The sequence below is a fragment of the Schistocerca piceifrons genome, chromosome 4, assembly GCF_021461385.2.
Source record: "Schistocerca piceifrons isolate TAMUIC-IGC-003096 chromosome 4, iqSchPice1.1, whole genome shotgun sequence".
Lineage (NCBI taxonomy): Eukaryota > Metazoa > Arthropoda > Insecta > Orthoptera > Acrididae > Schistocerca > Schistocerca piceifrons.
In genome coordinates, this window is record NC_060141.1 from 499,596,044 (window position 1) to 499,610,431 (window position 14,388).

The window sequence follows — 14,388 nt, forward strand, 5'->3', positions numbered from 1 at the left end:
CACTTTTCACAGAACACATCCTTTATTTGAAACTTCCTGGCAGATTAAAACTGTGTGCCGGACCGAGACTCGAACTCTGGACCTTTGTCTTTCACGGGCAAGTGCTTGGTCCGGCACACAGTTTTAATCTGCCAGGAAGTTTCATATAAGCGCAAACTCCACTGCAGAGTAAAAATCTCATTCTGGAAACATCCCCCAGGCTGTGGCTAAACCATGTCTCCGCAATATCCTTTCTTTCAGGAGAGCTAGTTCTGCAAGGTTCGCAGGAGAGCTTCTGTAAAGTTTGGAAGGTAGGAGACGAGATACTGGCAGAAGTAAAGCTGTGAGGACGGGGTGTGAGTTATGCTTGGGTAGCTCAGTTGGACTTGCCTGTGAAAGGCAAAGGTCCCGAGTTCGAGTCTCAGTCTGGCACACAGTTTTAATCTGCCAGGAAGTTTCATATCAGTGCACACTCCGCTGCAGAGTGAAAATCTCATTCTGGTGACATCCTTTATTTATTTATTTATTTAAATCAAGAAGATTTGTTTATTTGTTCTTCCAGTGCATTGTACTGAAAGAAGTTGTCATTACAGTTAGAACTCATTCAGCTACATTAAGAGAGGAAATGAAATTGCTGAGGATAACAGCCCTTGCATAGTAGCAGCAAAACTTTGTGGAATGGTCTCGTTTTCATCGTCATCATCTTCATCAGCTCCTAACTCAGTGTTCTTTCACAAATATTTTGCACATTTCACTTGCATCAATTTCAGGTTTGAAAGTAAGGATTTCATCATCACAACAAACAAATTTCTGGAATGACACATTTTCAGAAATGTCAGTGATCCTACTCCATTCTTCTTCTAGAACAATGCGGTCTTCAACAGCAACTGATGTACTGCAATCAGTCTTTGTGTACCTTAAAAACAGTCTGTTGTGTTAATGGAATATGATTTTGCAGGACATAAATTACAAAAGATGCTGGTTTCATCAGTGTTGAAAATGGCTGTACGCTCATAATTTTGTATCAGTTGTGGCAATGTAATGTTCTTCCAATAGTTTACACTTTCTAAGACCTCAACATCACTTCCTCTGTTTACACTTTGAAATGACAGATCATGACTTTTTTTAAAACAATCCAGCCAGCTTTTCAATGCACTGAAATTTCCAACACTGATCTTCATGGAAATTTCATAAGCCTTCTTTCACAACATGTTTCCATTTACAGGAGCTGTCACTTCTCATTCCTTGAACCCACTTTAAAAGAATATTTTCCATATCACCACATGCAGACAAATGAATGGTCTTGCTTTTGGATATGCAGGAAGCAATAGCTTCAGCATTCAAGAACGCTTACTTATTTTGTGGGTATGCCACACATGTACATGCAGATGGTGTTAAATCTTATTTCGTCGTCATGTTGAAAAGTTTTATATTACAATTGTCCCTGATATTCAGGATGATTGTCAGCTTTTGCTGAATTGTAAGATTTCTAGGTTTGCAGCTCATAACTTCACAAAACGGACAATTTTGGCAATTCAATTAAAAATTACACTTTTCACACTTCGTAGAATCAGTAACTGTGATGTCAGGTCATACTAGGCAGGGTGTAAATCTCCTCCTGTTTCATTCAGTGCATCAGCTTGTATCAATACAATAGAAGTCAAGCTAATGACTATGATCTACGGAATGTGCCGACAGACTGAGACAATTACCATTTACTATGTCACGTAACACAAAGTATGACTTGTGTGAAACAAAGAAATCAGAAACTCAATCAGACATCTGCGGAATTGCATAAAAAGTGGATTTGAATTTGCAGAGTGTTTCAGGTTTATTCCTGAAAAATGATAGTTTGCTTAAGGCGGGGCTTGTTAAAAATGGGACAGTGGGGAGGAACGTCATTGTTCTTATGGGAGTTTTGCCACAATCAATGTAAATATTTGTTAAAAGGGGAATTTTCTTACAAGTGGGTTTTGTAATTCAGAGTTTACCTTGTAAGGTGTTTTTTACATGCAAGACAATTCCATTTTTCACCTCCACTGTTATACAATCACTGTCATTTATTTCGCACTCAACTGATTTCAGCAGTTTGTCATTTTCACGAGTGTGTACCTTTCCTTGTTTTGTCTTTCATTAAATGTCAAATATTCATGGCACTCTAAGCAACAGGGTAGCTGCCAACTTTTGAAAAAGGCTATCAGTAATACTCATGCACGACAAAAAAAATCTGACGATTTGCAACATCCCCTGCTTGATGAAAATAATAATACTTCTGGGCAACAAAAAACGATAATTAATGCTTTAAACAGGATACTTCAATTAAATCGCATCTACTTACATCACAGGCCAATGATCTGTAGATGAACATAACAATCAAGAAGAAATCCATGTTAAACAGCAGCAGGCGTGGTGAATATTGGTTCGGAGTGTACATAACAGGACTTTCTTGATAAATTAAGCAGATATGCAATAACTTAAAAGGCTTTACACAATGAAACTTATTTAATGTAACAAAGGAAATAACATAACACACACTGCAAATCACATGCTAGTTGAATTTGAAGTCAGAGCTGTTGCCTTTTTAGCTTCCTGCAAAAAGACTTGAGAAAATTTGTCATAACAGGGACCAGAACTCCTGGTCTTCAAAATAGAAAGACTTCACAGATTCACTGGACATGGGTGATCTGAACTTTGTTCTATTTTTCTTCACAAGGCTGCAAACATGTTCGCATTCTGCATTGATATGGGTAAGAATAGAGAGCATTACTCTAGAAATTCAGTTATACTTAAGAAGTCCATTGGCTCCAAGAATTCTCTATATTTGTGCCCAATTGGAATCTCGATTTGCAGCCAAAGTGTCATCTACTTGAAGATCTGTAAACTGCCTCTGAAGCTCATTCACCACCTCATCTGTAGTTTCATTCACTGCCTTGCATAACATGAAAGAGAACTTTTCCAAGAAAAAACAAATGGAAGAAAAATATTCATCTTCAGTTTGGTCCAACCTAACAACTTGAGCATGATTTAAAACATCATCGTTGAGTAGAAACTTGATGATGTAGTCACAGGCAGTACAAAAGTAGTTTCTCACTGATGAAAAGAAAAGGGATTTATCTGTATCCCGGAGATCATTCACTATGTTCGAAGTCTGAATGCCAATAACTAACTCACCATCACTTCTCTGATTTTGAATCAGGTTGTATTCAATTTCAAGCAAAGAGGAGCTTTTGACAATTTTACGCTTAACAAATTCGGTGAACAACTGCTATAACAAATCCATTACAAGTTCTAACAAAAAGTGAACTTGAGGGGAAGAAGTCTGAAGGCCAACATTCAATTTGTCCAATACAGGAATAGCCACAGGAAGGAAAGTACTAAAGGCCTTGTTCAGATTTGAGGACAGGAACATAAACAATTTTTCCTCCCAAGCTATAACAGAAGTCTTACTTTTTAGGATGGGTTTGTCACATCTGGAAGAACATGCTATTCTCTTAGGAGCATGTGTAGGAGCAGAATCAAGAATTCTCTTCTTGTGGTACTCTTTGGATCCACTTTGTTCAACTCTAGATATTGTGTAACATATCAAGCTTGCAGAAATTCTTTGGGTACATAATATTACTTCCTCACTGAAGAAAAGATGTGGTTCCCACTGATCCAGTAAGTTTCGAAACATCTGCCTAAAGGTAACCACCTGGTACATACATGTTTCAGAATTTTCTTTGCCTCTTTAATGTGCAAGTTTTGAAATTTCTGAAGACTTTTTTTCTTTTGATACTCTTCTCTAAGAAATAAAACGCATCAACAAGGACCTCATCCACTTAAAGTAGTAATCTACCAGCATCTTTCTCAGCTGCTAGATTAATCAGCTTAACTTAATCATCACCAACACTTGGTTTAAGAATTGTGAAAGAAGGTTGTATATGTGGAAGAGACCTGGAGACACCAAAATGTTTAAGAGTGATTATATAAAGGTAAGACAGACATTTAGGAACCAGATTTTAAATTGTACAACATTTCAAGGAGCAGATGTGGACACTGATCACCATTTATTGTTTGTGAATGGTACATTAAAACTAAAGAAACTACTGCAAAAAAAGTAGGACTTAAAGGAGATGGGACCTGGATAAACTGAAACAATCAGAAATTGTACAGAGTTTCATAGGGAGCATTAAGAAGCGACTGACAAGAACAGGGGAAAGAAAGACAGTAGAAGAAGAATTGGTAGCTTCGAGAGATGAAATAGTGAAGGCAGCAAAGGATCAAGTAGGCAAAAAGAAAGGGCTAATAGAAATTCTTGGGTAACACAAGAGATGTTGAATTTAACTGATGAAAGGAGAATGTATAAAAATGCATAAATGAAGCAGGCGAGAAGGAATACAAACATCTAAAAAATGAGATCGACAGGAAGTGCAAAATGGCTAAGCAGGAATGGTTCGAGAACAAATGTAAGGATGTAGAAGCTTCTATCACTAGGGGTAATATAGATGCCACCTACAGGAAAATTAGAGAGACCTTTGGAGAAAGGAGAACCACCTGTATTACTATGAAGAGCTCAGATGAAAAACCAGTCCCAAGCAAAGAAAGGAAAGCAGAAAGGTGAAAGGAGTATACAGAGGGTCTATACAAGGGCGATGTACTTGGGGGGTAATATTATGGAAATGGAAGAGGACGTAGGCGAAGATGAGATGGGAGATATGATACTGTGTGAAGAATTCGACAGAGCACTGAAAGACCAAAGTTCACACAGGGGCCAGGGAGTGGACAATATTCTGTTAGAACTACTTTTAGCCTTAGGAGAGCCAGCTATGACAAAACTCTTCCATCTGGTGAGCAAGGTGTATGAGACAGGCGAAGTACCCTCAGACTTCAAGAAGAATATAATGATTCCAATCCCAAAGAAAGCAGGGCTGACAGGTGTGAAAATTACCGAACTATCAGTTTAATAAGTTGCAGTTGCAAAGTACTAACACAAATTCTTTACAGACGAATGGAAAAACTGGTAGAAGTTGATCTCGAGAAGGATCAGTTTGGGTTTTGAAGAAATGTAGGAACATGTGAGGCAATGAAGACCCTATGACATATCTTAGAAGGTAGGTTAAGGAAAGGCAAACTTATGTTAGGATTTTTAGACTTAGAGAAAGCTTTTGACAATGTTGATTGGAATACTCTCTTTCAAATTCTGAAGGTGGTAGGGATAAAACCCAGGGACCGAAAGGCTATTTACAATTTGTAAAGACACCAGATGGCAGTTACAAGAGTCGAGGGGTACGAAAAGGAAGCAGTGGTTGAGAAGGGAGTGAGACAGGTTTGTAGCCTATCCCCAATGTTATTCAATCTGTATATTGAGCAAGCAGTAAAGGAAACAAAAGAAAAATTTGGAGTAGGAATTAAAATCCAGAGAGAAGAAATAAAAGCCTTGAGGTTTGCCAATGACATTTTAATTCTATCAGAGACAGTAAAGGAGTTGGCAGAACAGTTGAACGGAATGGACAGTGTCTTAAAACGAGAACATAAGTTGAACTTAAACAAAAGCAAAACAAGGATAATGGAATGCAGTTGAATTAAATCAGGTGATGTTCAGGGAAATAGATTAGGAAATGAGACACTTAAAGTAGTAAATGAGTTTGGCTATTTGGGGAGCAAAATAACTGATGATGGTCGAAGTACAGAAGATATAAAATGTAGACTGGCAATGGCAAGGAAAGCGTTTCTGAAGAAGAGAAATTTGTTAACATCGAGTATAGATTTAGTGTCACGAAGTTGTTTCTGAAGGTATTTATATGGTGTGTGGCCATGTATGGAAGTGAAACGTGGACAATAAATAGTTTGGATAAGAAGAGAATAGAAGCTTCCGAAATGTGGTGCTACAGAAGGATGCTGAAGATTAGATGGGTAGATCATATAACTAATGAGGAGGTTCTGAAGAGAATTGGGAAGAAGAGAAATTAGTGGCACAACTTGACTAATAGAAGGGATCGGTTGGTAGGACACATTCTGAGGCATCAAGGGATCACCAATATAGTATTGGAGGGAAGTGCGGAGGGTAAAAATCATAAAGGTAGGCCAAGAGACAATACACTGAGTAAATACAGAAGGATGTATGTTGCAGTAATTACTCGGAGACGAAGAGGCTTGCACAGGATAGACTAGCATGGAGAGCTGCATCAAACCAGTCTTTGGACTGAAGACCACAACAACAGATTAATCAGGTTGCAAATGCAACCTACAATGGCAATACCTGGTTGAACTGTCTTCAGAGCTTCTGAAACCCAATTTTTGTGTTCTATCATAACAGGAACATTGTTGGGACAGAAAATCACACAGTTTTCTTTTGGTATGGTATGAGAATTCAGCTGTGATAACATCAGGTTACTTATGTTTTGCTCTGTTGAGCCCCTGTTTAATGCTAGTATGGATAGCAGAGTGTTCACTACTTCCTCCCACAGAATACCATAGAATGTAACAACAGAATACAACTTGACATTCGTATCATTGATTCCATCTGTTGCCAAAGAAAATGGTCTGTTCTGAAAGCACTTAAAAAATTAAGAGGAAGCATTTTTTGCCATTTTATTTACAATGCATGTTGTTTTCATGTGACCAAAGCTATATTTCTTTGTGACTTCTGATGTGGGAAACATCACCTTAAATAAAGCACCAGCATGATCAGCCACACTTAAGGGCACACTGTGTTCCACCAAGAAGGAAGTAAACAAACACTCGACCCTATTTATGTCACTGTCAACGTTTCCAGACTTGTCGAAAAAGGTGTTGATTTTCTCGTTATCTCCTTTCGATTTAACATAACTTACGTGTTTACCACACTTCACATGATTACTTAAATCGTTTCTTCCACAACGTGCAATATTAATATCACACCCACATACTGTGTAAAAGGCAAAATTTTCTCCCTTTCTTGATTTTAGTATGCATGGAAAATCACCAGAACTTGATTCTTTCAATGCCTGGAAGTACAGTTTCTTGTTGGATTTATTCACAAATTTGGCAATAGGAATACAGCATATGACAATGTCTGAGAACAAATGTCTTAGTGTTTACTGAGACATTGAAAGGAACCTGGATCACTGGACATCACATAAAATTATAACAAACACTCGAGGCATTCAAATACTTCATTGAAACATGTCAAAACACATAAAGTCTTAAACCATTAAATGAACATGCCACTAACCTTGTGAACAAAGATTACACACATGGTAAAAAAAACACACACATATGGAACGAACGTAATTAGTCCATACGTGGTCAAAGTATATGGGTTAAATTACAACAAGTGAACAGAGCAGAATGAAGTATTTGCAGAGACAGCCTGTTGACACATAAGATTCACATGGAAGAACTATTATCCTGACTTTAGATTCAATTCCAATGATGACAGAAAATATTACACAGTTAAAAGTACTTATCGTATCAAAGAATGAGTTATTGACTATCGTAGACTTGCCTTTGACCCACGCAAATAATCGATTGCATGGAGGAGGTGTGATATCGAATGTTTACGTTTCACATTTTTGTCCACAAAGTCATAAAATGACACCGTCCATCCATAAAACCATAAAATGTTGCAATTTCTGTAAATTTTATGGATAAACAGTAAAAGCTGGCAGGCTTGCAACAGGTTATTGGATATGGTCAATCTAAACTGTATGTGTATATTTGTTCTGACTGATACCCTAGTAGTGGTCATGTTAGTGTGGAATGTTGGGTAAAACACTTATCAGCTGACAAGTCATATGCACACTCATCATATCCATGGTTATTCATGATGATGATGATGATGATGATGATGATGTGAGGAGAGGCGAGGGGAGGGGTGCTCAACATCATGGTCATCAGTGCTGTGATGAAAAGTTGGAATGCGAATCTCGTAGGCGAGGACAAAGGCTGTCCCCATATGCGGAGCAGTTTATAATGTCAAAATCTGCCTCCCTTCCCCAAAATTTAGCGATGAGGCATGACAGTTCACAAAATTTCACCACTCTTTTAACACTGGAATGAGTATCTGGGAGGATGTTGGGTAAATCTCCATCGAAACTGGAGGCTGCCCTAGTATCAGTATATAGGGCACATGTCACCAAAATACGCTGAACTTAAAGTGGTACACCACAAACTTCACAGTGTTGGTGCTTCCCACCAGAGGAGGAAGTCACGTGTTAAAGGGCAATGTCCAATGCGCAATCTGGTAAGTAGAACCTCCTTCCAGCACTGAGGCTGACATGAAGTCCGCCACGTCTGTGTGGTCGATTTGAGCAACCGCAGTCTGTTTTCTGTCACCTGCAACCATTAAGTCTCCCACTGTCAGAAAATGCGATGATGGCATACAATGGGATGGGACATTGATGGACAGCACCATCCCAACAACCTTTAGCCCTATCTCCAGTAATATCATCCTTCCTGTAAAGATGGTAGCCCTGTAATGCAGGTGTCAGTGAGCAAGATGCATTTCTTGTAAGCAGATGCAGAACAGGTTCTCCTGGACTAGGAGCTGTAATTCTTCCAAATGTGAGCGATATCCATTTGAATTCCACGGCAACACAGAAGTCCATTGTTTAGTGATGGTTGTTATTTTCTTTCTCCCTCAGAGTCAGTGATTTATCGTGGAGGTCAGGGGGAATGTTAGCCAGTTCCTGGCTCTCCGGTTCCTCCAACTGGAAGTCCATATCCTTGGGAGCATAGTCACCATCAGAGAGGGAGAGAGCTTGCCAATCTGAAGGTTTAACTACCATTTTCTTCAACTTGAAACTATTTTTCAAATGATGTTTTTCTTTACTTATGGGAGGAGATGGTTGTTTGGGTTGAGAGGATGGCTTACTAGGCTTCTGACAACGGGCAGTGGTATACGGTTTAGGTAGTAAGCCCATTGCCAACAGCTTCTGAATGACTTCTGTTCCAAGCAGGTACACTGACAAGTGCATGTGCTCATTCTTGGATATGTGGTCTGAGTGTGTTTGGAAGCATCACACTTGGCGATTGGCATCTTAAGGGCTGATGCAAAAGAAGAAGCAAAAATTGGAGATTGCATTGCTTTGAAAGGTTTTCTAGCTTCACTGTAGGGTATCTGTCTCTTGACTTTTAACTCCTGAATTTTTCTTTCCTCATTGTAAACCTCACACTTTCTGCTCCACACTAGGTGATCCCAGTAGCAGTTTACACATTTCGGAGGAAGTGTACAAAAACTGCCCCGTGAGCTGAGCCTCCACAATTGCCACATGTAGGCCTCCCATTACATCCCATGGTGGAATGGCCAAATGTTTGACATTTGAAGCATCACACTGGGCCAAGAACAAATGGGCGAACCTTAAGATGGATACAGCCTGCAAGGATACGTTCAGGAAATTCTGGAGTATTGAACATTAGAATAAATGTTGCAGATTTTTCCAATTTGCCATTGACTCTCCTCATATAGTTCTGCACTTCTGTGACACTCATATTTTTTCATTCTTCACCTAACTCTACGGGGTCCACCTCCGTTATATCAGAGCAGGTAACCATGCTCTTACTAAAGTTAAGTGTGTTATGTAACTGAGCCCCAACTGAGTAGTCACCTAAGGCCTTACATCCCGGAAGCTTAGATGCTTGGATTGAATTAGCAGTTTCAATTAGAAGTGTTCCATTATGAAGTCATTTGACACTTTTTAGGGATCCAACAATACCTTCCAGTGCTTGGGAATATAGAAAGGAGATATCTTCTCAAAAGTCCCTCGTTCTCTTGATTACAATAAAAGAGTTATCGCACACTAACACCCTGTTACTATGATTCTGAGACTTCTTTTGGGAGGACTGATCAACCGAGCTCTCTTTTTGATGAATGGGTGTAGGTACTACCTGACAGTACACCCATGTCAGGAGTAGTAGTTTAATGAGACCATTCCATAGGGATCCCACGAGACGCTAGGGAAACAATCATCGACTCAGGCAGAGCCCAGCACGCCCAAGCACGACTTATACAACTGGGTGACCCAGAGGTTTCATGCTAGAGACTAATTTACCTCAACAGCCAATCACCTCATCAGCATGTAGCACATCTCGCTCAGGGTCCAGGCAGTGAAGCTGACGTCCCTGATCCCAAAAACACACAACATTCCACTGCTGCGCTGCATGGTGGTCACTGAAGCTTGCCCAGAGCTTACAGCAACAGAGGACTGATGGCACTTACCAATCTTCAGCTCAGGAACCTGGGGTCATCATGTCTGTACCCAGCAACCAAATGCTGAGACCCTGGGGGGAAACCCCATGGCTCTGAGTTAATAGTAATGAGTTTTGAACGTACACAATAATATTGTTCCTCATCAAATTTGGTTTTGCTTTGGTTAAACATACACCTGCTGCAATATTTCTGTTTTTTTGATGAATAACTAGTTGTTAACTAAATTTAGTATCACTTTCTCGTCCTTTTGTTACGGTCTCTGTAAGACCATGGGTAGCACCTTTGTGAATGTTTTCTTTCATCTTCTCGTCCCAGAATATCACCCCTTTCCTTCTCTCTAGTTTTTCTTCTGAGATCTTCAGTATCCTCTTCTCTTGCATGTTCCCCTGATGGCACTCCAATCTTTGTCAGCACCCTTTTCTTTTGTTGGTCTCTGGCACAGTGCTAGGCATTTACTTGCTTTTCCAGTTTTCCTTCCCTTTCACCTCGAGTCGTATGTCAGACAAATCCTTCCAGAGTCCCAAAAGAAAATTTCTGTCTCTCATCTTGTCTTCCACAGTATCTTGGTCATTCTGTCTGTATCCATTTACATCACATCCTGGGAATCCTACCATTTCCGGTCTGATTACTTCGTATTTTGTACTTGTGTTGTAACACAGTTGTTCCCAAAGTTTTCACATCCATTTTCACCAACTCTAAAAGAGTTTTACATCCACACCATGTCTTTCCCAATCTTCTTTATCCTCTCTTGACTGTCTGCTCACTGCTCCCATTTCTTCCTGTTCTATATTCTCCCAGATGTTTAAATTTCGCTATCTTTCACAGGGATCCTTCTAGTCTTTTCCAGCCCACAATGGTATCCAGTGTCTTTGCCTTGTAGGCTATGACCACTCCTATCCTTCTGGCTATCTTGATCACACTGCTGAGTCGTTTCTTTTTATCTTCTTCCCTCTCAATCACTTTAACTATGTTACCTGCAAACAGTCCACTTGAGTCATATTCTCTCTTTGGTACCTTTTTTGTTTTGTTTGTTACTCTCCACTGTCCGATCACTTCAACCAATGGTATGTTGAACAAAACTGGTGAAAGTCCACCTCCCTGTTTGACACTTGTCTCAGCCTCAGTCTCTTCCATTCCACTATTATCAAATACCCTCCTGATTAGTACGACACAACATGATTCTGTACCAATCTTCAGCATGTACATGGTCTGCAGGACATACTGCTGTCTGTTGCCCTTTTATTGTAAATTTAAGGCATACTTTTCTGTCATTCTGATCAACTTCATTTTTAATAATAATGGTTTCACTCCCAAGAGATAATTAAGTTCAAAAAAGAAGGTATATAACCAGATGAACATATATGTGGCATCCTCTGTGCCAATCACTTGAACCAGCATCATGGAGGCTGCTTTGTTGGTATCCAATGGCTGGCACCCTCTGATTCAGTCTAGATTAACATATTGTTATTTTTCATACTGAACTGAACCTCCCTTTCTTTTTCTTTAGCAGTTCAGCTACTCCTTTCTCACAAAATTCATACTGCCTTTCTCCAAAATCCATATTAATATTTTCAATACTGATATCTCTTATCACAACACTCCATCTCACAACAAGCCCACTAAAAAAACATTACCTTCCTTCAACCTGGCAACTGCCTCCTCTTCCAGACTTGGACCATGTGGAAAACAGATTTGTTATGTTACAAAACATCTAATTAAATGTAATGTCAATTTTGTGTTCCAAAACTACCATGATGAGCTCATGTGTAAGCATATTCTGTACTATCCACTGAATCTTCCACAGTATAATTGTTATGCTGCCTCCTTACCCCATATCTCTTACCCGTGTATGTGACCTATTTGAAAAACTGTGCAATGCACTATGTCAGTATCATGTTCAGATCCACAATTGGCAGTACACATGCATAGAAGAGAGAATAACATCTGTGAGAGAAGGCAGTTGATTTTAATATATGATTATCTCTTCCCTTTTGGCATCTCCATACTCTTCTGCCACTTTCTTCTCTCATTTTTCTCACAATCTGCATTTTTGCCTGTCACATGTTTCAAAATTCACCCCTTTTCATTTATTATTCACAGTTTTATCTGCATCCTATTTCTGTTTAATGTGTTCTTTGTTTCAATTTTATGTCTGTAAACTTTTGAGCTTCCTCCTCATCTCCAACCTACTATCTACCAACAGTTCACCATCAGTACTCTCTAAGTTTTAAATGTTAATTAGTCCAGTGTTACGTCTGGAAAGCACATGAACCCACTGCAACTTCTGGATCCTTGTGTTTCTTCTGATCTGTGGCTTGTGGTAATGTTTCCTTTTTTGCAATACCTGTATTTTTCTCCCCTCTTTTTTCCCTTAAAGTTTATCCCACATGTAGCCTGATCTGCTAATACTGGCTAATCACCCATCTATTATTTGCAAATTATTTTTGTTTCATTTTGTCCAATGGAAGGAAATTTGTGTAGGTTCTCTGTTTATAAACTGAATGAGTTTTTTTTCTGTTTACACTTGTATTTTAACTTTTTTTCAAAATGAAGATAGGAAACCCATCACTTGAGTGGTCCAGGTTTTTATTTCTCTTGATGAAGGAAATGATAAAAATTCCACAAGCATGAGAACAATCATGTTCTTGTGTATAAAGCCTGCTTCAGCCTTTGCAATTGAGCAAACACGATTTTTCTGCATCTAACTGTCAATTCTTTGTACTTTTCTAGATTATGTTTACAGTTTGAAGACTTACGGGATGTTTAATAAGAGATCCAAAGGCCACATGAAGACATTCAATAGCAGCAGAACTGTACAAGCATCAAATTAACCGTATTTTCAATAAATTAATAAGAAGAAAAGAAGGAAAGCAGATGGGTTTACCACACAGAGCGCGCTATTATTCAAGACACAAATTTCTAATACAACAATAAAACGTCAGTGTCTGCAGTAGCTTTTCTGTAATTAAGTCTCATTTGTTAAACAGTTAGAAATATTAAGCTTTCGGCATTACAAATCACTTTTCCATACATCTGTGTAAATGAAGATATTACATATAAGTAAGTTTGCACACTCACCATTTGTATTGCTCCAACATACTGCTTCTGTTCTACATATATGTGGGCAATGTTTAACCAGACATCACAGAAGTCTGCAGTGGCTTCTCTTACTTGTGCAAATATGTCACGAGCTTCATTGATGCATCCCTTGTGTGCTAAAACAGCCCCTGTAAAAAATTCAGAAGGCTCGCTGAATGATATGACCTCTTCTTTTAATGAAAAGGGCATTTACTGCAAAACCTGGATTCTTTTTCTTCTTTTAATGAATAGTATGACATGTATTCCAATACACAAACTGTTCATATTAAGTAACACCAGAAATACATACATCCAGCATGGACTGAAGTAATCAAAGACTAATTTTGAAACTTTATTGTATTCTTCTGCTGTATCTAGGGACTGTCGAATCACCAGCATCATCATTCTCTCCTACAGCTGTTGCTTCTACACACATACACACACACACACACACACACACACACACACAGACAAATTTAAAGAAGGTATAAAAATGACAATGGTAAAGAAGACAAAAATACCTAAGGATATTTAATTTTGAATAATAAGTAAACTGTTTTTGTTCCATTGATTTTTTTTACTTATTAATCAGCCTTAAATATGGAACTGCCCTAACAAGAAGTGATGGAAGAATCCATAACTATGGATATTTACTAACACAGTTGAATTTTTTTGTGTGTACAGAAAATATTCTCAAATCAAGAACACAGTTTGAAAATTAATTTGCAGTAAAATATACTGCTTCATAAATTACAGAACTGAAGTGTCTAAGCAGCACAGTCAAGACAAACAACAACCTGTTTAAACCATTTACATAATCTGCTCATTAACAATACTGATTAGTTTAAATAATCATTTTCATTTCTTAACATACAAGTTTAATAGTTCAGTTTCCAAAACTATTGTCACACGGTTACTGAGAAATGCTTACTGGCAACCCCATGCGACATACAGTTACAACACATGTTTGATTAACTAGTATGTTAGGAAAAGTTATAAAAGAAACAGTGAAGGGAAAGCAAAACAAGGTGCCTGCTCAACTATAGTTGCTCAGTACTGTAAGACATTGTGTGTCTTAATTTCATGCCCTGTACTTCATAGCAGAAATCAAGTAGCAGTTATCAAAGAGTGTCACTTATAGCTAAACCTTAAATTACTCTAAG

General features: G+C 38.5%; 1 protein-coding gene across 1 annotated transcript in view; it reads right to left on the reverse strand.

Annotated features, from left to right (window-relative positions):
• The window catches only part of LOC124795020 (RNA polymerase-associated protein CTR9 homolog), a 111,085-nt gene that overhangs the window by 27,576 nt on the left and 69,121 nt on the right, over positions 1 to 14,388 (reverse strand). The window contains exon 12 of the mRNA XM_047258785.1: positions 13,226 to 13,374. Within this exon, the coding sequence (XP_047114741.1) occupies positions 13,226 to 13,374 (149 nt within the window). The remainder of the gene's footprint in view (positions 1 to 13,225; positions 13,375 to 14,388) is intronic.